This window comes from Panthera pardus, unplaced genomic scaffold, assembly GCF_024362965.1.
Source record: "Panthera pardus isolate Hobbes unplaced genomic scaffold, ASM2436296v1 HiC_scaffold_16, whole genome shotgun sequence".
Taxonomy (NCBI): Eukaryota; Metazoa; Chordata; class Mammalia; order Carnivora; family Felidae; genus Panthera; species Panthera pardus.
Genome location: NW_026526721.1, coordinates 46,290,846 through 46,317,059, shown reverse-complemented (window position 1 = coordinate 46,317,059; position 26,214 = coordinate 46,290,846). Strand labels below are relative to the sequence as shown.

Sequence of the window (26,214 nt, the reverse complement as noted above, 5' to 3'; positions counted from 1 at the left end):
GGAGGGAGATAAGGGGATTAAATGATCTCCTGATCCCTGCAGGCTCAAGCATTGTCACTTTCTGCCCTGTTGATGCACATTGGCTTTTTTTATACATAACACTACGTTGTTGCTTTCCCCTGTCTATAAATATTTTCCCCGTCATGTTGCAATATCATTTCCAATTGCTGGATAATATTTTACTATGAGGACACCATGATGTATTTATTCCCTTTCATTGTTGAGCATTTGGATTATTTCCAGTTTTTCATTTGCAGATACAGAAACAGACCATCTTAAAAATGCATCTTTGAATGTTGTCTTAATTTTTTTTCTAAGAATAAATTCTAGACATGGAATTGCTAAGTAATTGATTTTTATACGTATTGCCCCAAAATGATCCAGAAAGTATCAATTTAAAGTCCCATAAAAATAACTGTTTCCTAATAACCTTTCCTAGCAATTATTGTTATAAATATTTGCCAATTCGATAAACAGAAATGGCATCTCATTCTTGCTTAAACTTCTGTTTCTGTGATTACTAGTAATGCTAACATGTTGAATGGTCACTTGTGTTTTTTCATTGTATTGCTCAATCATCTCTGATTTTTCTATTGTTTGTTTTTGACTTGGATGTTCTGTAATATATAAATGATAGTAATCCTTTACCACATATTCAGAAAGATATTTTCTGAGTTTTTTATTTGCCTTTCAGTTTGTCTTGGTGATTTAAAAAGTCACAATGAAAAATTTTAAGCGTGTACAAAGGTGAAGCAAATAGTGTGAGAGACTTCCACGTGTCTGTGAAGGCTTCTGCCATTACCAACACTTGCCCGGCCTCATTTCATAAATATTGTGAACGGTAGCTTTTGAGACACAAAAGCTTTAAGGGATGACCTGGGGAACCTTCCCGCTTTCCCTTCCCTAGTCTGCCTTTGATGTGTTTGCAGATGTCGCCTTGGCTGCGGTCCTGGTGCCGGTGCTCGTCATGGTGCTCAGCACCCTTATCCTCACGGTGGTGTGTGCCTGGCATTGGAGGAGCAGGTCAGTACGTAGCTAGCTCCCCTGACGGGGCCTCGGAGGGTTGTTTCCAAATGTGAAGTATACACTAAATCTAGAAGATAAACTACGGTTCACCTTTTTGAGAAGGAAAGGTAAGGTAGTTATTAAGGTAAAAATACATTTGTTTCTCCTTTTCATAAAACACGAGTATGTTCAATTGCACAGTCATTTACTGCGCATCTTTATTATAGCAAAATCTGCTTTACATGCTGGAATATACACATGTGTAAGAACAGCCTGACACACAGTAGGTGCTTAGTAATATCTCCTGAAAGAAAGAGACACCGTTCCTGTGTCCCAGGTGTTAGGCAGGGCTAACTCACAGAATAAAGAACTGGCACATGCCTTGAGGGGTTATTATGAAGGGCCGGAGACACAGGTGTGAGAACTGGGAGAGCTACCTGAAGTCTTCCCTGCGGGGAAGAGTGAGCCTCAAGTTTGTTTTGCCGTAAAGAGACCACTGGATGTGCCCAGATGGAGGAAGGTAGGGAACAGCCCAGACTGTGTGCTTGAGCGAAGGCACAGAGTTGTGGAGTCCAGGCGGGATAGCCAGTCCTCACGTGCAGGCTTGGCACGGGAGAGCACCGAGGAGGAACTGTGGAGGTGCGGCCTGGGGCTGGATTGGGGACGGGAGCTTCGGGGAGACAAATTCAGGTCTCAGTCTGTGGATGAGGATGTCATCGAGGAGGGTGAAGCACATAGGTGAGATTATCAGATGATGCGCAACTGGCTGCTACGGAAGGAGGAGGGACTCGGGATGATCCGAGGTTTCAGGCTTATGCGCTTGGACCAGTAGGGATGTCATGAGTGGAAAGGACAGGAGGGACAGGTTTGGTGGAGCAAGAGAATGACTTCATTTGTTCGTTAAGCAAATATTTGAGCTCTTGCCGTGTGCTAAGTTTTGACCGCTGGGAGTCGAGTGGTGAGCCCCAGAGTTTACGGGATGGAGAAGATAACGATGCAGAAACGGTCAGCAATAGTACTGACCACACAGCGTATGCCATGGGAGGAAGTTGAAAAAGCAGGTGGTCCTGGACTCATGGTTTTAAGAAGTCTGTCTGAGCAGAGACCCAACAAGTTATTATGAGGGAATCAGGGAAAGGAAGAGCAAGGGCTTTAGGGAAGTCCAGGGAAGAAAGTTCACAGTGCTCTTAGGGAACTGGACAGAAGCAACAGTAACAGTGAGAACAGCAGCAACAGCTAGCTTTTATAGAAAATTAAAGCTGGTTTTAGGCATTATTTTAAGTGCTTTACATGTTTTAACTCCTTAATCCTCAAAACGACCAATGAAGCAGGTACTGTTATAAATCCCATTTTACAGAAGAAGAAAGTGAGACAGAGCATGAATAACTTGTCCGAGGTCACCCGGTGTATATGCAGCAGAGTGGAGTTTGGGCCCCGACAGCACAGAGCCCACACTCTGAACCACCTCTGCCCCTGGACATATTATCAGGCAGTCAATTCCCGTCCCCAAGGGTTAAAGCAGGGTAAGGATTGGGAATCAGGTTTTCGGGGAGGCGGCAGTCAAGTCCTGAGATCAGCGGGCACATAAGGACCCTACGGATGTTCAGATTCTCAAGAAACAGATGCTTGTTCAGGACCAAAGGTCTGAGCTACAGAACTGAAGTTATTTCTAAGAATGTGGTTGAAATTGCTAATGACTGACTTCATGAGGAGTAAAAGAGATTCATGAAGGGGATGTGGAAAATAGCCAGGAGGAGAATAATAATAAACTCAGCTGCAACCTACTGAACCCTTAACTCATGGTAAGCACCCCTGTTCTAAGCACTTAACATGTAATAAATAACCTGAGGCTTTGCCACTTTAGATTATTATAAAATCTTTTCTAGCACAGCCTTTGCCTAGTAGTCAGACTTAATTTGTTGTCTTAGCTATATAAGGTATCTGACTTCCATTTAGAAAAGATTATTGGTTTCCTTTTACTTTTTAGTCTTAGGTTGATTACAGGATTTTCAAGAAGAAAACTAATTATTAAGCCAGCCCTTTATTGTTTACTTTGCACTTCAGTTTTTAATTAACAGCTTTAGTGCCTACCACTTCTTCCACAAATTTTACATTATATTTTTAAAAAATGACATGTTTTAAATAATAGCCAGACTTTAAAGTGAGGAAGATTTTAACATCTCTAATACAAATAAAGTCTTATCCTGGAGAAGAATGTTTTCAAGTAAGAAAAGCACACAGCTTGGGCTCTTTGAGAAAGCCACATTTGTGTCTTGAGCAAATCACATAACTGTCTTGTCCTCATTATACACTAGAATAATTTCTGCATTTTCTTTAGCTTGCAGGGTGTTAATTTTAATTAGATTTACATTCTTGAATCAGAACACTTCCTTTTAAGGCTCTTTGTAGATAGTAATTTTTTTTTTTAACATTTATTCATTTTTGAGAGAGCGAGACAGCATGAGCAGGGAAGGGGCAGAGGGAGAGGGAGACAAGAATCCAAAGCAGGCTCCAGGCTCTGAGCTGTCAGCACAGAGCCCGATGCGGGGCTTGAACTCACGAACCACAAGATCGTGACCTGAGCCAAAGTCGGACGCTCAACCAACTGAGCCACCCAGGCATCCCTATAGATAGTAATTCTTAACGGGGAGGAGGGAGATTTCTCCTGGGGAAAATATGTCTGAATTCTGAAGGGTGGACTAGGGAGAATCTTCATTGCACGTGTGGCTTTTGCCCCCCCCCCCCCCCCCCCAGGCATGGAGCATCCTGTTCTCCCTCTGGCATTTATCACTGTTTAAGATAGCACGGACATAAACTGGGATGCTTATATAGGACACTATAAACTCCTTGGGAACAAAAGACCACGGAAGGAAAACAGATAGTTGGAAAAAATAACAATGCAGAAGCAAATGTGGGGATGTTTCTTTCTATGAACTTTGTGAATCAATTGATTTATAAAGTTTGTATTGGAAACCAAAATACACCTAACGTAATTTTTCCATACAACCCACATCATCCCGAAGTCTTTAGTTTGACTCTTATCATCTGCGGACTCAGCTTTTCCATTTCATTCACCCCTTGAGTGGGAAATACCTTGGGTAACAAAATAACTATCTCAGGAGATAGTTGTTTAAAATTTATTGAGAGTCCAATTTATGAGCCAGCAGTGGCGACTTTGAAAGGCAAATGAAATAGAGGATTCCCCCAGGTAGATTAGTAGATGGAAATGTATACTCCTAATTATTAACTTTAGTGTTTATCCTGCAGATTCAGAGCTGTCTTACTAGTGACTTCACTCTATTTGCTAACATGTTGTCTCTGTATTTTTCCAGAAAGAAAAAAACTGAAGGCACCTATGACTTACCTTACTGGGATCGGGCAGGTAACTCAGACTTTGCATCTCCTTCCATCAGAAGGAACTCCCACCTCCCTAGGTGGCAGTAGTAAAAGAGGAAAGTTCTTTTCAGGCCCACATAAACTCCCCAGCACTTGTTAGAAAAATGGTGTTCCTCTAACATTCTGATCATTTTTACTCTTCTGTGCAATCTCTTGTAGTCAATAAGTAACAGAATGAAAAGTAAGAATTTCCCATAGCATGCACTCTCTTCCTTTTTTCTGGACAACCTGATTTGCCCCATGTGTCTGTTTTTTTGAGGAGACCAGCTTTCTTTGGGGCCTGTGTGAACACTGTGTGAAAGACTGGTCTTGGTAACATGGTGTGTGTTTGTCCCTCTGCTGTGGGTATTTCCCAGGCGGAGTCTCGCGGTTTCAGAATCGTGAGGTCTGCCATCTCTGCCATGATGAGCTGCCATTTTCTTAATTCCTTCTGTGTGTGGCAGATTCCTGGAGGTAACACCAGAGGTCCCCTAAGGCTCTCCCCCCTTTCCAGTCTCACTATGGGAACAACTGTTAGAAGCCAAAAGAGTTCACTGCTGTGACTAAGGTAGGAAAGAGCAGTGGTAGGGGCAGATCCTGTGTTGCTAACACCCCAAGGCAGATCTTGGGAAGTATTTTTTCAGAAAAACTTACCGAAAAACCACCCTACAATAGGCACATTATATCTGGCTGCAATTTAATAGCAATGATTTGCTTCTGTATATGCTTTGAATAGAAATTTCTACCATGTTCTGCTTTGCATTAGATACTCTATCAAAAAAAAATAATTTAAGGAATTTCTTTGAACAAGAACAAACTAAACCAAAAGCTACCAGAAGGAAGGAATAATAAAGATTAGAGAAACAAAATAGAGAATGGAAAAGAGAAAATCAGTGAAACTAAATGTTAGTTCTTCAAAAAGATCAACACAATTGACAAACTTTTAGTCAGATGGAATAAGAAAAAAGGAGTCAAACTACTAAAATCTGAAATGCAGGTAGAGACATCACTTCCAATTCTACAGAAATAAAAAGGATTATAAGAATACTATGAACAATTGTATGCCAAAAAATTGCATAACCTAGATGAAATGGACAAATTTCCAGAAATACAAAATCTACCAAGACTCACAAAGAAATAGAAGAGATTGAGTCAATAACCAAAAATCTCTCAAAAAAGAAAAATCCTACCAAAGATCACACACACACACACACACACACACACACACACACACACACGCATGCACTCATGCACACAAAGCTATTAGCACCAATAACTGAATAGAGTAGCAGGATATACTATACTAAATATATTAAAGGATATACTGAAATCAGTTGCATTTCTATATATAAACAATCTGAAAAGGAAATTCTAAAAAGTTTCATTTACAAAATAACATCAAAAAGAATAAAATACTTGGGAGTTAATTTAACCAAGGAAGTGAAAGACTTGTGTAATGCAAATGATAAAACATTTCTAAAGAAATTTGAGAAGACATAAATAAATGGAAACATACCCAGTGTTCATGGATTGAAAATTTAATACTGTTAACATGTCAATACTAACCAAAGTCATCTATAGATTCATTAGCAATCCCTGTCAAAATCCCTATGACATTTTTTGTACAAATAGAAAAATCCATTCAGAAATTCCAATGGAATTTCAAGGGACTCTGAATAGCCAAGACAGTCTTGAAAAAGAATAAAACTGGAAGATTCACACGTTCTGATTTCAAAACAGTGTGGTATTGGCATAAACACACACGTACACAACAGTGGAGTGGAGTGGAGAGCCCAGAGATAAACTGTCACAAATCTGGACAAGTGATTTTTGGCAAGGATGCCAAGACCACTAGGGTAATGACAAATGGTGCTGGGAACATTGAATGTTAACATATGAAAGAATGAAGTTGGGCTCCTGCTTGACACCATTTGTAAAAATTAAATGAAACACCAAGACATAATATCTTAAACAATAAAATTGATAGAAAAAAACACAGGACAAAAACTTGATGACAATGGACTTGGTATGATTTCTTAGCCATGTCACCAATGCACAAATAACAAAAGAAGAAATAGATTGGACTTCGTGGAAATTTAAAAATTTTGTGCATCAAAATATACTATCCGTAGAGTAAAAAGGCAACACGCAGAATGGGAGAAAATATTTGCAAACCATGTATCTGCTAAAGGATTAATATCCAGAATAGAGAACTTCTAAAACTCAACACCAACAGCAAAATTCAAAAATAGGCAAATGACTTGAATAGACATCTCTCCAAAGAATATATATAGATGGCCAATAAGCACATGAAAAGATGCTCAACATTGCTAATCTTTAGGGAAAACTATGAGATTACATCTCACACCCATTAGGATGTCTCCTGCCAAAAAACTGAAACTGGTGCACTGTGGTTGGAATTATAAAATGGTTCGGGCGCTGTGGAAAACACTATGGCAATTCCTCATAAAATGAAAAGTAATTAACAATATGACCCACTGCTCCACTTCCAGGTATGCCGGAATTAAAGAATTAGAGGCAGGGTCTCAAAGACCTGATTGTACATCTGTTTTTATAGCAGTTATTCACAACAGTTAAAACATGGAAGCAACCCAAGTGTCCCATCAGCTGATGAGTGGAAAAGTGAAATGTGTATACAAGCAGTGGAATATAATTTCTCCTTAAAAATGATTTTCTGCAATATGCTAGAAGATGGGTGGCTCTTGAGGGCATTATGCTACGTGAAATAAGCCAGATACAAAAAGACAAATACTGTATGATTCCACTTAGATGAAGTACTTAAAGGAGTCAAAATCATAGAGACAGAAAATAGAATGGTGGTTGCCAGGGACCAGGAGGGATGGAGAATGGGAAATGGGGAGTTACTGTTTCATGGAGATACGGTTGTAGTTTTTACAAGATTTAAAGTTATGATAGAGATAGATGGTGGTGATAGTTGCACAAGAGTGTGAATGTATTTAAAACCAACTGACCCACACTTAAAAATGGTTAAGACGGTAAATTTTATGTAATACGTATTTTACCACGACCACCACAACAAAAAGATTGAACATAGAGGCTAGTTTGTGTAGATGTGCTACAAAAATGGCTTAAATGCAACAGGATTGCTTCCGTAAACAGTATCATCCGTTCAGAGGCAGGTTTTTATTTAATGGTCTTTATTGCTTACAATCACAATGAAGGTTGGTGGAAAGGAATGAAGCAGTTTCTCCCTGCCAAATCAGTGGAACATGAAGAAACCCCAGTTCGCTACAGCAGCAGCGAAGTTAATCATTTGAGTCCAAGAGAAGTCACCACAGTGCTGCAGACGGACTCTGCAGGTAACTGCTTGCAGCCTTCGCCACAGAGTCAGGGAAGACGCTGCTCTGCTTAGCTGGAAAGTGCTTTGGGATTTATAGTATCTTTTATCTTTCTCATATGTAAGAGATGAGCTCTTTTATTGAGGTAGAACTACTTTTTAATTTTTTTTTTTTAATATTTACTTTTGAGAAAGAGAGGAAGACAGAGCATGAGGCAGGGAGGGGCAGAGAGAAAGAGAGACAGGATCCAAAGCAGGCTCCAGGCTCTAAGCTCTCTGCCCAGAGCCCAACGGGGCTCAAACTCACAAACCCCGCAAGATCATGACCTGAGCCAAAGTTGGACGCCTAACCCGCTGAGTCAGCCAGGAGCCCCTAGAACTGCTTTTTAAAAAGGTGACCTTGAGAGAATCATTTCTGTGCCTTAGCTGTGAGCATCCGTTTCTACAAGCTCTGGGCATGTTACCTGTTTACCTGGAGTTTTATTTGAGTATTAAGAGCAGGAAGGACATAGCGAGCCTTACAGTATTTATTCTGTTAACATTTATTTATTTTTCTTTTTAAAAAAGTTTTTTATATTTATTTTTGAGAGAGAGAGCAAGCCAGCAGGGGAGGGGCAAATAGAGGGAGACAGGATCTGAAGCAGGCTGTACACACACTGACAGCAGAGAGCCCGATCTGGGGCTGGATCTCATAAACCTGAGATCATGACCTGAGCCAAAGTCAGATGCTTAACCACCTGAGCCACCCAGGCGCCCCGTATTTTAAACAGTGTCATATTTGAAAATATTACTCTAATAATGGAGTGGGTTTTTTTTTTTTTCACCAGTGAAATACTGTCTATAAACCTGAAGAGCATATACAGTTTGGTAAAATTTCATGATTGAAGCTCTGTGGCATGTTAACTTCTTTTGAAACATAACATGTTTAATATTAATTTTTGAAGTTCTTGTAGAGAAATCCATAGGTCCGTGTTGATAATGAAGAAAGTGCCCTAAAGAAGTGTTTGTTTTTGGTGTAAGACTACTGCTGCCCCCCTAAATTGAACGATCCCTGTATGAATGAGGTGACTTTTCTCTGGTTTGTTCTGTGATACCCCAGAGTATGCACAGCCACTGGTGGGAGGAATTGTTGGCACCCTTCATCAGAGATCTACCTTTAAACCAGAAGAAGGAAAAGAAGCGAGTTATGCTGACTTAGATCCTTACAACTCCCCGGTGCAAGAAGTTTACCACGCCTACGCTGAACCACTGCCAATTACTGGGCCCGAATATGCAACCCCCATCATCATGGATATGTCTGGACACCCCACGGCTTCAGTGGGGCTGACCTCAACGTCTACTTTCAAAGCTGCAGGGAACCAAGCTCCCCCAGTAGTAGGAGCATATAACACTCTCCTCTCCAGGACTGACAGCTGCTCCTCCGCCCGCGCCCAGTATGACACCCCAAAAGGTGGGAAGCCAGGTCCAAGTGCCCCAGACGAACTGGTGTACCAGGTGCCACAGAGCACCCAGGAGGGATCAGGAGCTGGGAGGGATGGTGAATGTGATGTTTTTAAAGAAATTCTTTGAAGGTGATGCTGCTTTTCATAAAGCATCGTTTTAAAGCACATGGCCTTTTTTGTGTGTTAGTGGTAGTAATATATAGAATGTATTACGTATCTGTCACAGATGTGGTTGGGAAAATGTGATGACCGAGGTACAGGGAACTACTAATCTTGCCATCTTGCTTTAAAAGTGTTATTGTGGCAGTTACTGCTTGCCTGTTAAATTTCAAACATCCTCTTTGTTACTACTGTAAAACACTATTTTTAATACAGAAAAAGCTCCCTACTATGCACTTCAAAGAAATTTAAGAATCACTGAGAGTATTTATTACCAATGCTGCAGGTACATTGATGAACTCAAGAGATGGCTGTGTAAGCCGGACTGGCAATAACGCACGGTACTGTTCTTGAAATGTCTAATGGCTTGAAATTTTGCTTTGTGAAAGGTGGGTACTATCAGGATTTCTTTGTTCTATTTCTATATACCTTACAGTTTTTTTGTGGGTTTTTTTCCAAAAATTAGTGATATAATCATTGTTTTGATGGTAGTCGTACACTCCTCTTTCCTTTGAAGGATCTATAGGTGGGAAACTGACTTGTAATGGGCAAGGTGATTGATTCTTCACCTTCTGACACCTCAAGAGCTTTAACATTTCATGGTACGTGAGCTGGTTTCAGCCCTGCTTGCTCTGTCTGGGGCCAGCCCTATTCTCGTGTTTTAAAATGTTTGAGTTATTTTAGCGAGTGATGCTTGTTTCATCAGCCTCATGAATCCTCTAATTTTACACAGCTGTAACAGATTCTCTCCCTCCCTCCAAATTTATCTGCAAAGGGCGAGTTGTGAAAACTTAAGAGCGTCTAAGTGAACACCGTAAACGTGACCCCCTTATATTTATTTACCACACTGAAAGGCAAAAATCCTTTCTCAGAAAGGATTTACCTTAAAAAACCAAAAACAATTTGCCCTCTTTGATTTAATATACAGGGATTTTTCTTTGAATCCAAAGGTATTTGGGAGTCAGTATTTTTAATGATCCACAGTAAAATATTGAAAGAAATATAAAGCCCACATGGATTCCTCAGCTGTGTGTGACTGTGCCCTCATCTGTATGGGGGAAGGTGTGAACAGTCCTTTCCACCATACCTAGGGAACACAGGCTCTGGCATCCGAGCCAGCAAATATTACAGCTTGTTTGTGAAATTTCCAGGCAATTTCTTTGTCACCATTTGCCCAGGAGTAGTTTTAGATGGGTGAAATGAAAAGCATCTGTAATTTACCAGCCTCTAGTGTAAGAACCTTTCAAAGTCTTTGGCATCTCTGCTTCTATAAATCCCAGTGTGTAGACTTAATCTTGACATGTAATTTCCCATCAGGATCTAGACCTTTCTTTTGGCTCGTGCCACCAGATTGTTTCCAGAATTTGCTAGAGTTGAGGACCGTGTTCATTCTGCTTGCTTCCTGAGGTAGATGAGTATTCTAAAGCATTGCTTCAAAAATCCAACTACGCTGCAGCCTCTCTGCCCTCTGGTCTTATGATTTCTGTTGGTATCATTTGCTTTTCCAGACAACTTTGCATAATTTCATTCATTGAAAAAAACCAGTTCATATTGTTTCAAATATTTTGAAACAAAAAGCACAGATGTTGAACTTTTTATTAAGACACAAATGTGTAAAGCACATGTATTACTGCAGTTATCCCCTTTCGGGGGGGGGGGGGGGGGGGGGGGAGTAAACCAATTTATTTTTATTCACCCAATCACAGGCCTGTTCTAGAAGCTTTAAGAGAAACTTTCATCTTCCCAAAGATGCTTGTTCTTTTTATTTAATGTCGTGTAAGGGATTTTCCCACAGAACTTTTGAGAAGCAAATGTTTTCTTAATTGATGCATGTTTTTTTGCCACTGTGCTGTGCTTGAACTACCAGTGATTTTTACAAAAGTTTTTACTGCTTTTATAAATATATTTTACTTTCCAAATGAAGAGCTGAGCCTGATTCAAAGAGTTCTGATATTGTACTTTGAGTTCGTTTGTTTTCACATTAGAGTTTTGCTTTTGGGTTTTGTAACCCCATTTCTATGTCTGATACCTATATCTGTGGAGACAATCAAGTAACAACTGAAAATGTGAAAGTAACCTTTTTTTTGTTTTTTCAAAATTCCCTTGAATTTTTATTCTTTGCTTGAAACATTTAAAAAAGACGCGTAAGTCACTTTTTTTGGATGAATTTTTTTCCTGTTAGCACAATCGTCAGACAATGGTACAGCACGTGTGGCCCTTCCAGGTTTCCTAAAATCACACTGACTTCTGACACATGGTCTTCGGAACCAGCACTGTTCAAGATATTGTGAATGCTGATTTGTATTGTATTAAAAGCTGTAACACTAAATAGATCCTCTTGTATATGCGGGGTCTAGTTCAGTTATTTAAATTCATGTTTCACTATTTGCACTTTGCATTGAATGGGTTTATCCGCTGATGAAGTGGTTTGTGTAGAGAATTTATACAGCAGTTGGAATTACGGTGTCATGTATACTCTTGCCCTCCGATGCCCCAGCAGAAAATGCACTCATCTAAACATGAATGTGGCCATAATTCTTTGGAAACTGAGAAAGCTTGGCACTTCCTTGCCTTGGCTCCACCTGGTCACCTGGAGAGTGAAAGGGCTATGGAAATGCCATGTCAGACGATAAGACGCATTGTGGGCCAAAAACTTGTCACACTCTTTTAAGAGAAATCAATTAAGCTCTACCTTTAAAAAATTGCCTATTAGTTCTGCCTTTCTGTTCTGAACTTGAAGTCCCTAAACTGCAAAATGAATTAAGAGTTGGATGGTTATTAAAATACTTTCAACTGTGGCACCAATTCTTATTTGCTCCAATTTGTGACTAGTTTCTTTTTTTTTTTTTTTTTTTTTTTTTGCACTGGGAAAGGTAGAAACCAAACAGAATACTGAAATACATATTGGAAGATAAAAATGGTTTGTCAGTGATTCTCCCAGAATGTACTTTTCTTACCTCGGCATGTACTGTAGTCACTCAGTATTTGTATATGTTGCTAGGATTTAGATTGTATAAATAGTGAAATTTTAATGTGTTCTTGTGTTTTTAATAAATTGTATATATATGTGTCTTGCTGAGAATTTTCTTCCTTGAGGTTTGTAGCCTTCTCTCATACCACACAAAATGCCAGATCCCTCAATTTAGCATCAGACTGTACTGCCTGCCATTATTTTAGTCCGTACAGTAACATTTGAAAATGCTACCGGTGGTTTTTTACTTTCACTAGAGCCAGCACCATCCTTTTTTGAAGCCTAAATTAGTTTGCAAACTACGGCTCTGTGGTATGAGGAACAGGTCACACTAATACCCGTCTTTTCCACCTCAGAGTGTCCTCCCCCTTTATACTCTTAAGTATTTACTCCTGCGTCCCCTCTAACAGTTCACCCTTGACAGACTCCAGAGAGGGTGGTCTCCATCGTCTCCCAGTGGTAATTCTTGTTCAAGACAGCCATTCTTTCAACTCTTTCCCCTCCTGAGAACTTTTAATTCCAGCCCTCCTGTAACTTCTTTTTCCCTCACCCCCATACCCTTCCCTCCCCAAAACGAGAAGGGAGACTAGCTCACCACCTCCGCTGGACTGGTTTTTGACTTGTTTGCATCCAGTGGGATTCTTCTGATGCACCCTAGGTATCCAGATAAGCCTTCCCTTTGAAGATGTGATTTAATCGTGGACAGTTGAGATTTTTTTCATGAAAATACCATTTAAATCCAAAAACAGCTTGAATCTTCTTAAGGGTTTAACTTACTGTGTCGTCTTCATTTTTCCTAATTTAATTCAAATAGTAAACTTTCAAATTTTAATATATTAAACAAGGCAGAAAATGATGTTTAACAATGGTCTCCTGGAGCTTCTTTGTATAAACTTAAAAATAATGCAGTCACCAGACTTTAGTAATTGTATTCTTAGGCTATTATCCAGAATTTCATGTTTAGCCTATTTCCTTCACCTTAAAAACAAAAACACCACCTTCCATGAAATTACTCATTAATAATCCTGGTTTAGTTAAAAGCTTAATGAAACCAGTATGGTCTTAGATTTCCTTGACCATAACCCACTGTTGTGTTCAGGGCTGCTTTTAAGATTAAAATTGGTCTCCTCGGGGACAACAAAAAGGAACTAATCAACCATTTAGATACATGCCTAAAATGGTTCCATTTTGCCATATCAAGGCACAACCACATCTCCATTCCCCACCAATTTACAGTAGACAAGTACACCTCTCAAAATGTGTTCAAAATTTGTTGTGGTAAACTAAATCCCCTACTAAGAAGTCGCATCCCTTCAAAAGTCTAACATGAAGTAACTATAAAAAGATGTTTAAAAACACTTCAGAAAACTAGGTTGTTTTAAAAACAATGCATTCAAAACTTATTTCCCTGATAACTAAACATATCCTGGTTTTATAAATTAAATATATTCACAGAAATTAAGCTGGTGGTTATGACTCACCAGGCGACAACAGACTTTTATGTACACGATTTCTTGACACGTGCATCCAACATATTTAAAAATAAACTAAAAATCGCAGTATAAAAATAAAACTAATACTGTTAGCATCGTCTTCTGAGTCTGTAGGGTCAATCTTCAGTCAAGTTGATTACAAAGTTTTTTTCTATAATGTCCTTCAAAAAGAGCTGCTCCGCTGTCACATTGTGATATGCATTCTAAAGAGGGAAAGTATAATAAAGTCACCACCCCAGTCAAAAAATATTAACAGCAGCAATGGAATGCACAGTATCTAAAAAGTTTCTGAATGAAAAACTCAAGTAGCAAGTATACAGGTAGACTTTTCAGTTACCTTATTCTTTGCTCATTCTTTTGCTACAGCCTTCCCTACAGCCCACTCTTTTCCACTTAAACCATCATGTAAAGCCCCCCCCCCCCCCCCCCCGGGTATCATTTCCTATCCTCCTAAAAGGGACATAAGACTAGAGACCAAAATTTTAAGTCAAAGTGGGTTGATCATTTTAATAAAAGCACCCGAAACTCCTAAGAGACATCAGCCTAGAGATAAAAAGAGTTCCATACTCTTGATGGATATCCTAATTTTCCTCACAAAGTTGTTACGATGTTATTTAGGACTAAGGAGAAAAGCATCCTAAAGTCTGCCCCAGGTACCTAACTCTTGAACTACTTAAGCATTTGTCTCACAAGGTGTGGGAGGTGAGGTAATACCAGTTCTCCAGCTTCTGTAGTATTTGGGGATGATGATGTAAGGGCACTGATTACATAGGATAGATCCATATCCATTACAGTGACCCATTCATACTTCCATATTAAAAATGTACAGATAACATTTTAATCCTAACACTAGTGATATGCCACTAACCTCACTTAGACAACTCCTTCCCATTCTGTTAAAAAGGCTTACAGATCTTGGGGTGTCTGGATGGCTCTGTTGGTTGAATATCTGACTCTTGATTTCAGTTTAGGTCATGATCCCATGGTCGTGGGTTGGGCCCCGTGTCAGGCCACATGCTGAGCATGAAACTGGCTTAGGATTTTCTCTCTTTCTCCCTCCAAAATAATAATAAAAAGTCTTAAAGGTACTATCTACCATCGCTGATCTCTAATTCAAGAAAAGTATGATCTATAAAGGTTTGCAACCTTTTTGACCATGAATATTCTTCCAGGGAGCTAAAATGTTATAGACCTCGTCTACATAACTAAAAAAAAAAACAAAAAAAACAAAAAAAAAAACACACGGAAAAGCACAACAAAAAGCTACATCATCTTCCCAACTCCAAATGCACCTGCATCTTTACCCTTGTTTTCAGTGCTCAATCCTCTTACGTGGATGAGTGTCTCTGTTCCATGGCAATGCTAAGTGAATTTGAGATACTACAAATAGCAAGTTGCCCGTATGTGTATATAAATAGTGCAAACATCATCTAAGATAAGGCTGGGTGCCTGTATGGGTTTGATGATACTTGAGAATAACTGTGTCATATTCCCAAGGGTCCGGGGCCCACAAATTGGAACAAGGGTGGTACTAACAACCCCGGATCCAAGTCCCAGTTTCAGCACTTGGGAGCTCTTGGTAGGGTTAAGCAGCTCTCAAACTCTCAAAGCCTGTTCCCTCAGTAAAAATGACAGAGGAGAAAATGTGGGCTTTCCAACTCTAAGGATCAAAGATTACACCCAAGTAGGTATGTATTACCTTACTCATCAAAGACATGGTGGCATTCCCATAATAGTGCAAAGGACTCTTGAGGTCAGAAAAGTTATATTTAAATCCAGCAAGGTGAACTTCATGACATATGTGAAAAGCCAATGTGATGGCAATAATTCCTGTTGTTGGGTGCTTGGGTTTCTGGAAAAAGAAATTAAAGTTTTTTTTAACCCAAACAAGATCCTTGTTTCCAAAGCATATTTAGGTGACCTCACCCTATGAAACCAGGACTTCTGAACATTTAATCAGGTGAGAAATACTTAGGTTAAACCCTCATCATGTCTAAGATCCAACCCCCAGTTAATATCCTAACTCTGAAAAAGCATAGAAAGTGTGACTGGAATCTTAGAAAACCTTTCAAATAAAACTTAACTGCAATATTAGCCCAGAGGACAACTATCAAATGAAGAAACACCATGAGGCTCAAGGAAAAGGATGCCACTGCCGCCGTATTTTATAAAACATGCTGAATTTGTCTTCCTGTGGAAAAAGCATAGCCTGTGAATTTTGAACCCATTTATGAAATGTAAGGACAGGTTAATTTGCTAATGGATGATCATGGTGAAAGAATTCACAGAAGCCTCAAACTAAATCTATTTTATAATCCTAGTAATTTAGCTGTAGGGAAAGACTAAGTAACTTCAATGACAAATAGTTAAGACTCTGATTAGGAAATAAAGATTCCAGATATATACATAGTAATGTCACAGTCTCAACTGGATCATTATCAATTTAAAAACAAAAACCAAGCTTCCCCATCATATACACCTATATCCTGAAAATGCAGTCACATGTTTGACAGTAAGATCTTCAAAGTTTTAATTCTCACCAGGATGGCCTTCAAAGGCAAAAACAAAAATACATCTTAAACTTTTTAACACAGCAATCTAAAGAGATTTTCTTTCGATTAAGTATTACTTACAGATTCCATGGAAATTACATATTATGATTTTGAGGAGGAGAAGAAATCCAAGAAGCACAATAATAGCAAATCAACTCACAGAGGCAAGCCTGTCTGAAAGCCTAACTGCCTTTGAAATACACTTTTCTTTACCCTCTGCCCTACTGTGACCACCACAACTCTTCACCATCTGTTAGAAAAGGAAATTAGTGACTGGGTTAAAAGCCGGGTTTTTGGAGGTTAAAAGCCTCCAACCTCATTGATCCCATCACTTTCTCCCCCTTCTGTCCCTTCATGTCCCCCCTTCATGTCCTCTACTTCCTTTCTTCATATCTTAGAGTACTTTCAGCCGTGATTATCACCATTCCCTTATGGAGACCTTCCATTTTCTGTACCTGTCACCCACAGAAATAGATGATCACCTGACAGAATCTTAACCCCGGCTCCACCCACACCCAAGCAGCAGAACAAGCTAAGAGAAAACAACGTATGTGCCTGGGCACACTTTACGTTTATGGCCAAAGCCTCAAGTGGCCGTTCAGTTATTTCCCGAGTAAATTTCCACTCCTACTCTCCAAGGTGACACTTTTATACCTTTAAATCCAACAGCCCCAGGCTCCTTTCTACTTTAAACTGGTAACTGAATCCTTGTTTTACTAACAGAAACAGAGAAGAACTATACCATCTTCCCAATTCCCAATCTACCTTCATCTTCACCTGTATTTTCAGCGCTCACTCCTCTTAGGTGCACATGATGTCTGTTCCCACCTATGGCCAACCTCGCCAGTAGTGCACTCTTTCATCCAATCTCGTCTCTCTCAACAAGCCTGCTTCTACCATTACCCACTTTCTCATTATTTTCTTCTGTTGAATCATTCCCTTCAGCATATAATCATGGCCATCTGTCTTTGAAAAACCACAAAACCTTCCTTGATCCGATGTCTTTCAACCATTTCTCTGCTCTCTTTTCTAGCAAAACTCTTAAAGATTCACCTCCACTTGCTCATGTCCCATGTTCTGTTTAACCTAAGTCAAGCAAGCTTTCTCCCTCTTTTATTCTTGTCTGTATTACCAATAGGACTTCCATGTTTCCAGAACCAATGTTTATCATTTGTGCTCAACCTCTGGACAGCATCCCACATAACCTCTCTGAAATAGCATTACGTCCTCATTTGGCTTCTGGCACACCATGTTCTACTGGAACTTTAATCTAGTTACAACTAGTTTTGGAGACCTAATTAAGATAAGGGTCATCCTATGCTTTTGGAGACACTACCTAAAACAGAAAACAAAAGTTGTATCTGATCTTACTTCACTTAGGAAAATTAGAGCTAAGAAGTCACAAAACGTACATTCAGAAGCGGTCTTTTCCCCTCAAAATTAAGAAATTATTAAGAAGCTGTCCCTTCAAAAATTACCAAGAAATAAGGCTTAAATTTAAAATCTTTATGCTTTTTGACTTGGGAATCCCACTTGTAGGAGTCTATCCTACAGAAATCACACACATGGACTGAAAATACCTAGAATCACATGCATTCCTCCATAGTATATAGAGGAAGAAAGCTGGATGCAAATGGAAATGTCTAGAAATAAGGAAATAGTTCATTAAATGGAGGGGGGAAATGGCAGAAAATAATTGAACAAAAAGTGTAAATGCATAGAAAATAGTCTAGAAAGATATAAAAGGCAAAAAAAAAAAGGGATAGTTACAGAGGGAAGAGAAGGATGATTTCCTTTATATATTATAACATGTATATTAGAATATAAATATAAGTAGTTATATTTGATATATATTCCTTTGTAAGTGGTTTCATGTTAAGCATGAGAATCTAACAATTCTAAACTTGAGAATTTTTTTTTTAGCATACTAAAGAAAAGATAACATGATGTATGTTTATTTCTTTGGATTTTCCCTGACTACCAAAAAGAAAAACCTCATTTCAGCTTAGATATTATGTTACACACTTGCTCAAGCTTCTGATGAAAACTGGTCTCTGCCACTGTATGGGTCTGGAGAGTATTGTTTTCTAGGGAACATAACTGAAGAACTACAAGAGTCACAATCGGTGAGACTCCCTTTACTTAATTAAAGAGTTTGGAGTTTCAACCACCCTTCCTCCAATTTCAGGACCAGTGTCTCCTCTGTGACTGCAGAAATATTTCTGAACTACCTTGTCCTTCCTTTGCCTTTCCTCTGGTTTACCGGTGCTATTTTTATCGGAGTGCTTCAGACAGTTCTTTTTAGCCTGAAAAGCCACGCACTTGTTCTGAATCCCTTCCTGCTACTCTGAGCACGGCTGGCCCATCAGCCCCCGACCCCGTCAAGACTCTCCTCACTGCAGAATATTGAAGACAAGGTTATGAGAAATGAGCCATTCAGGCATACAGAAGGAGACACCGGAAGGGCTCTGCAAGGGCAGGAAAAAAACAAAACAAAACAACATTCCCTTTAACACTCTTTCCTTACAGTCCGAAGAACATAAAGATAATAGCCAGATATCTAAGTTCACTACCTCAGACGTGGCCTTCAGAAGCCACCTTGTGAGTCCTGGCCCTCATCCTTTCTGAAAACCGTCGGAACCCTCCACCCTACCCCAGGCAGATCTTTAGTTTGAAACTGTGCCGGGAAAAATACGTACCTGATTTTTGGGAAACACTTTTGGGAAGTGAAGCAGTTCATAAGCTGCCATTCTGATAATGAAAGGATCTAATACTCTGATTTGATAAGGTCTGTAGATTAAGTTCAAGGCTGGTTTCTTCCAAAAACCATTAGTGTTCTGAAATAAAATAAGAACCCAGAAAATAGAACATTGTGGTTGTCTTTTTTCTTTTTTAATGGGGAAAAAAAAAACTGAAGGTAATCAGAAGGCAGATCAATTTTGCCAACTTACTATTTTGCCACCTGTCAACAATTCCCACAGCCACTTTAAATCAAGCGGCTTAAAAGCAGTGAGAATCGCCGTAGTATTAGGATCATTGTGATTGGGATCTGAAAAAACAGATTCTGGATAAAAAAGTCGGAAGGTTGTCCTTCTCCCAACTTCCTCTTCATGTCCTAAAACAGGACCATTATTCATTCTGTGGGTAGTAAAACACACAAAATAATGTAGACCAAGTTCAGTAGGAGCCAATTCCATCCCAGTTTCAGAGCTTACAGAGCAGGACAAACCAGAAACCATGGGTCTGGTGCTAAAAGCTACAAGGCGACTGCTTGATTTTTAAGGCATAACAGCCAAGGAAATCATTCCCTTTCATGAGACAGCTGGCTGGATCAAAGGCAGAAATGTTGAAAATTAATTGTGGGGCCACAACTAATTCAGTCCGACCTCCAGAAAAACCAAAGACTAAATAAAACCAAATGAGAACAGAGAACCACAGAAAACTAGAGTTAAGAGAGACCTTGGAGGACGTTCAGAGCAAAACCCCTTGGGTGAGGGCCCTGAAGTCCAAAGTTACTTGCCTCACGTTACAGTCATGGAGCACACGGGCTGACAGGTAAGGATCACACTGAAGGTGATGTGAGGACCCATCAAAATTGTTACACTCCATAATAAAGTAATAATATAAAATTTCTGTATTCTACCCAAGCACAAGCAAATAAATGTCACTGCTAGAGGGAACTAAAGAACCACAGAGGATCTACTGTTGGGCTTGTGCCTGCTCAATGCCAAAGTTAGACATGCGCTATTTATGCATACACTAGGAAGGCATGCTATTAAAAGGGATGCTTTGTTTCCAAAACAGTGTCCCCTAGAGGATAAATACTGTTTCGCCCTTTGCCACGGACTCAATGTAATATGAGACGGTCTTAATAACACTTAAATGACTTTCATAAATGCTGTGCCCGTGGCATTCTCCCACAAGGGTTTGCTGTGGTTCTGGATGATCAAATGTCTCGACAATTATAGGTTAAAAAAATTGTTTTAAAATTGTTGTGTGGACAAACTTTCACAGCTTCCTCAAAATGGAGAGTGAACAGAAAATAAAGTGACCTCACAATGCACAAACTCTTGGCAGCTTGTAACCCAGCAAAACCCCCAAGCACTGCCAGGTCAGCCTAATGCACTGCCCCAGCGTGAAACCTTCCCACTCTTCAAATGACTATTCATAGTCATTCCCAAGGCACACAACACATCACCCAGATGATGACCTTACTTTAATCTTTCAATGAGAAAGTAAGAGGCGGAAATGTCCTCATTCTCCCACCCCTCCATCGGTGAGACTCTTGGTAGTCATAACCACAATTCCAGTTTTCCTTTCATTATAGAGGACCAACCACACTTGAACTCTGCAGCCATCCCCTCTCTCTACCACAGCAATCTCTTTGTTCATTTCTGTCAGTTTACCAATATGCTCTAGAATCTCCTATCTTTAAACAGGAACAAAACAAAAGAGCCTCCTTTGAGTCCATAACCATCTCCAGCTACCATCTTGTAACTCAACACCACAGCAAAACTTCTCAAGAGAATTGCCTATCCTCGTTTCTTCACTTTCTTGCCTGTCACTCTCTGCTAAACCACCTGGGTAGGGCCACTCCCCATATCATATCTCCAAGTCTGCTTTTGTCAAGAGTATGAGTAAGCGTCGAGTTGCATGTCCAATGGTGAACTCGCTGTCCTTATCTTGCATGACCTCTCACCAACACTGGACATAGTTGACCTCCTCTGTTTTAAAATACTTCCTAACTCATTCGTAGATCCTCTTCCAACTCGTTTTTTTTTTTTCTTTACTCAACGTCTAAGTGTAGGGTACCTCAAGACTCTGTCCTGGGAACCTCTTCTCTCTCTGTTTTTCCTTGGGGAGTCTTGCCCAATCCATGGTTTAAATACAGCTTACAAGCTGTTTACCAATGAGGCTTTAACCGTTTAACCAAGGGCCTACTTGACTTACCACTGCAAATCTTACAAGCACCTCAAACCTAACATGCTCACACAGAAATCTTCCCTCTCCAGATCTAAACATGTTCCCACTCTAGTCTTCCCCCAACTCGGTCTCTTCAGCTGAAAACCTAGAAGGAGGTATCTGGTTCCTTTATTCCCATCTCTCTTCACATCTAACACATCAACAAATCCTGATAACTCTACCTCTAAAATATGTCTTAGTCTATACTTACCTCCTTTCTCTGTCATGGCAATCCTGTTCCAAGCCACCATTATCTGCCTGAATATAGCCACCTAACTGGCCTCTTCATTTCTACCCTTGTCCCTCATATCCCATTGTCCACATCACAGCCAGGATATTTTAAAGGCATAATCAGATGGAATTGCTGTCTTGCTTTAAAATCTTCAGGGGGCACCTGGGTGGCTCAGTCGGTTAAGCGTCTGACTTCAGCTCAGGTCATGATCTCGCAGTTCATGAGTCCAAGCCCCGCTCGGGCTCTGTGCTGACAGCTCGGAGCCTGGAGCCTGCTTCGGATTCTCTGTCTCCCTCTCTCTCTCTGCCCCTTCCCCACTCACACTCTGTCTCTCTCAAAAATAAATAAACATTTTAAAAAATCTGCAAAAGTTTCCTGTTGTCCTTAAAGTAAAATCCAAGTTCTAGTCTCAGTTTACACAGTCCTACACAGCCTGCTCCTTCAGCCTCTGGTTACACCACTCTCCCCAGGCCTGCTGCCCTCCTACCTTGCTGATTTTCTTGCGGCTCCTCTCAAACCCAGGATCATATCCTCCCCCGGGACCTGCACTAAACGTTCTATTTGCCTGGATTGCTCTGATACAGTTGGTACTACAGACTCACTTGGGTCCATCTTAGAGGTCTTCTCCTCAAGATGGTCATCCATTCTAAAGCAGCCATTCAATCATTGCCTGTCATGTATGTTTTAATTGTTTGTATGGCATTTATTACCGTGCTCCCTTATTTATTTAATTATTGTGTTCTTCCCTTCATTAGAATATAAGTTCCACAGGGAGCAAGAACATTGCTCTCATTCACTGTTGTATCCCCTGTGGCGAAAACTGTGCCTGGCATATTAAGGAAACTTCATAAATATTTGTTGAGTCAACGACCTGAAATCTAGGCCTACTCTAGCCAACAACTGAGAGACCAGTTACATAATAAACTTATCTAAGCAACTCTTCTTCCTTTTAAAACACAGTCATACTAAAATAGGAAACCATGTTTTTTTTTTTTTAAACAATTCCAGGTTAGCAAACAGGAAATATATTTACCTTATTATTACATCATAGGAGTCAATTTTTTCTCCTAATGTCTTATTCTTCAAAACTCCTCCATTACCAACCACCACGCACTTTTTACATGGCACACTGCTGGGCAAACAGACAAGTGAGAGGTTGAGACATCTTTCGTATAAGTGGGTGATTCCAAGCACTCGTTCCATACTTTCCAGAACCAAATTTCATTTGTTGCCCAAGTAGAAAAAGAACCGATTGTGACTTACAGGTCTAGGGATATATTAGAAAGATACAGAATTCAATAAATAACATTTCATAGGAAGTATATGATCGCTAGAAACTAAAGCTGCTTATGAGTCCATGCACGGTCCCTTGCTTGAATCTCATAACCACCTGCTCAGACAGGTAAGCCCGATACTCCCATTTTACAAACGAAGAAAGGACTTCAGAGAAGTGTTGGTTACATCTCAAAGTCATACTCCCAAGAGGCAGAATGGGGATTTGCATCCAGACCCTTGGACAACAAAAACACCACTTGGCCTGCGATGCTGCATGTTAATGTTGACACAAGTGTGCTTATGTTACACAGCCGTCCTTTTTTTCACCAGCGTTGCCCACTCCCCTGAGTTCCTAGCTCTGGGTCACTGCTGCGTCTCATCAGTGTGGAGACAGTTGGCAATCTGGTGGGTAAGGGGTAGCTTCCTTGGACCCGCCCATGAGCACTTCAATTCCCCAAACATGTACTGCTCCTTGGAGCTTAACCAATATAAACTCAAAGTTCACTGTGTTCCTGGCAGAGAGCTTTAAAGTAGATGATGAAGCGGGACTTCCTGTTGCTGGCTGGGACTAGCCTAGGACTTTGGATTGTGTGCCATTCGCTCTCAGCAACCCCGAACCCATCTCCAGGCTCTCACTACCTCCCAACCAAGCTTGGAGAAAAGACAACTCGGATCATGTCCTTCTCCTTCAGGGGACAAGACTACAGAGGGGAAGCCTTTTGCAACTGTCCTTTCAGGACCCTCAAGACATGAAAGTATAAAGAAAAAAAACTATTTCTCTAAGAACCATGAAATAAAGCAAAACAGATGAACTCTAGACCACAAGGCTCTTAGGAAATTAATGAGTAGCAAAATTGCACAAATACTGTAGAATTTTAAACTGAAGAGGGGCACCTGACTGGCTCCGAGGAGCGTGTGGCTCTTGATATCAAGGTCAGGAGTTCAAGCCCCATACTGGGTGTAGAGATTACTTAAATAAACTTAAAAAAAATAATAAACATAGAGAATGAAGGAATACAGGAATAATTAAAAAGAGCCAAACATTGGCCCTGCCAAGAAGAGACAATGTACACCCTCGTATACATATGAATTGACCCTCTTTCCTTAGAATTTGTTTAGCTCACCTATTTGGTAAGTTTTTAATACTCGAAAACACTTTTACACATTTTAATTTGGGACTTTTAGCTCCCAAATTCAAGGGTCATGTCTAAATCAGTGTCTGCTTTGCTACAAAAACAAGAAAATCCAGTTTCACAGATGTCAGGGACGGGGGCGGGGTGGGGGGGGGGCAGGGGGAAACATGTCCAACAAGCACTGAGGATATAACTCCGAAACTCCTATCATGGACAGATCGCAGTGTGCTCCAGAGCACATTTTTTAAATGCTTGTCTTAGGAAAGAAACATGTGTCTAGATGCTTTTATATTGCAAGTTTGACATTAATCCCACTTCCAGGAAGGCAACTTTATCCACAGTGCTCTGCCACCAGGTGGCACGGAGAAGATGGGAAGACTGGCAAACATTCAAAACCCTTTCCTCTCTGGGTATATTGTTATCAACCTCACCGGATCCATCTTATGAATACTCTATGTGACGAGGGTACTTCTCACATGCACAGCTTGTTTGACTTTTCCTTCCATAACCTCGGGATCAGTTTAATACAAATCAGAGGCTGAAGCTGTGGAGCTGGCTCCATCTACCTGCTAAGCAAGGCTGGGCATAGGGGAGGAGGTGCCTAGGAACAGAAAGGACCCAAATAACAGCTCTGTTCCTATGTAACCTATATGAGGAAGGAGGAGAGCTATCGGTAACTATGGCACCCAGATTAGCCCTCTCCCACCTCCCTATTCCCACGTGCCCCTGCAGCTACAGCATCCAGCCTGGCCTGGGATTTCCAGCCTGACACCAGGCTGACTGACTCTAACATCATCAAACATACCAGGCTAGACAGGATTGCACACCACTGCCGTGTCTCCGGAGTTCCAACCCTGGAGCCTCATCGAAGGACCACCGACCCCACAAGTCTGATCCCTGAAGTTGACCCGTAAAGAGGTAGCTCAACTCCGTCCCAGACACAACCAGTTCCATAATCACTGCTCAGCAATAAGCCAACAGGCTCAACCTTAGTGTTCCCAGAAGTTTCCGCTCAGTGGTATGTTTATCAGACTGGACTGCAGTTGGTCATCAAGCCCTAGATCCTTGTGTGGCCAAAAGAGCACTGTGATAAGAGAAGCAACCATCTGCCATACTAATGCGTCACATTCCTGGTCCCCACACAGGCTCCAGGTCCTGGACCTCCCCTCACAGATCCCATCAAGCCTTCCAGTCAAGAGAAAAGGGAGGAGAGGGCTCGGTGCAGAGCTCCTACTACAGGAGCCCCAGGATTAGCTACAGAGAGAAGGCCATGCCTTGTACACAATTCTGTAGCCTCTTCCTGTCCATTGTCCCGGGAGGTTTAAGGGCTTGGGAAAAATGGGAAGAAATCTTAGAGACACTGCCTCACTCAAAAGAACTCTAATTCTAAAGACGGGTCACAGTTCGATGGTCACCATATTTTGAGAAATTTCACTTTCTATGTTCTTCTCTGTTAGCTTTGGAGGGGGCAGCTGGGAGGAGGGAAGGCCCTTTGTCATGAAAAAAAAGTTTGCCTAAGCCTCTGAAAGGAAATCTTGTCAGTGAAATTTCACGTTTCCTCCTTGTAAGGGATATTGCAAAGACCCACATATTTTTCTGAGGATCATGTATAACACTAGAAACTGTTTTAGGGGCATCCCTAGGACCACTCTGTAGCAATAGCAGCTTATCTATAGCTAGTATTCACGATGCCCCCGTGACTGTGGGAAACACGTCATGGTACAGATACACAGTCTGAACCACACACCTCACCCCTCTCTCCCCAGCAGTCACCACATATTACCAAAAAGTTGATCCATCATCTCCTTGGCTTCCCTCCACCTGGTCTGGGCTCCTGGATCCCCTTGTTCCCTGAGGTGTAAAACGGTAATTTCCAGGGTCCCTTGGGTACAGTATAACTTTACCATATTTAATTAACACAACTTTCACGCACAAATAACTACAGGGAATTCTGAGTCTCTAGAGGGCAAGAATAGTACTGTTCATATTCCTGTATCCTCCGATCTAAAACTTCCTGGCTCATAGGCTGTGTCTGCACTCTAGGAATCAGTTTGGTTGTTACATGAAGGATGGTGACTGTTTCCTTACTCTGTGTCTGGAAAAGCAGCTATCCGTTCTTCTTTCCCCCACCCCAGGAACAGGTGGGGAAATGCACATGCCCCAAACTGCTCATCCAGAAAACAAAATCACTCCAGAGTGCCCAAACCTGTTAATGGAAAATCTGGAAGCCTGCTGAAACAGTTACGGTGAGAGATTACTCTTCCCCCGGGTGAAAGGCATGCTTCTCATCAAGTCA

The 26,214-nt window shown here is 40.7% G+C and overlaps 2 protein-coding genes across 12 annotated transcripts in view; one reads left to right on the top strand and one right to left on the bottom strand.

The window, feature by feature from the left end:
• DCBLD2 (discoidin, CUB and LCCL domain containing 2) overlaps positions 1–10,552 on the top strand; it is an 88,363-nt gene extending 77,811 nt beyond the window's left edge. For 2 of the 3 annotated variants that reach the window (XM_019448137.2, XM_019448139.2), the window contains 4 exons: positions 930–1,023; positions 4,338–4,387; positions 7,584–7,721; positions 8,799–9,306. In XM_019448137.2, coding sequence (XP_019303682.1) covers positions 930–1,023; positions 4,338–4,387; positions 7,584–7,721; positions 8,799–9,268 — 752 coding nt within the window. In that variant the 3' untranslated portion in view covers positions 9,269–9,306. Of the gene's footprint in view, positions 1–929; positions 1,024–4,337; positions 4,388–7,583; positions 7,722–8,798; positions 9,307–9,586 lie in introns of those variants that run through there. The other variant, XM_019448138.2, reaches the window with a different exon arrangement.
• Positions 1–26,214, bottom strand: part of ST3GAL6 (ST3 beta-galactoside alpha-2,3-sialyltransferase 6) — an 84,683-nt gene that overhangs the window by 9,894 nt on the left and 48,575 nt on the right. For 4 of the 9 annotated variants that reach the window (XM_019448142.2, XM_019448144.2, XM_019448145.2 and 1 more), the window contains 5 exons: positions 22,544–22,642; positions 19,268–19,454; positions 19,016–19,153; positions 15,464–15,616; positions 13,526–13,967 (listed from right to left, as the gene is read on the bottom strand). In XM_019448142.2, the coding sequence (XP_019303687.1) occupies positions 13,881–13,967; positions 15,464–15,616; positions 19,016–19,153; positions 19,268–19,454; positions 22,544–22,642 (664 nt within the window). In that variant the 3' untranslated portion in view covers positions 13,526–13,880. Of the gene's footprint in view, positions 1–1,189; positions 4,436–13,525; positions 13,968–15,463; positions 15,617–19,015; positions 19,154–19,267; positions 19,455–22,543; positions 22,643–26,214 lie in introns of those variants that run through there. The other 5 variants (XR_008422443.1, XR_008422442.1, XM_053903248.1 and 2 more) reach the window with 3 other exon arrangements.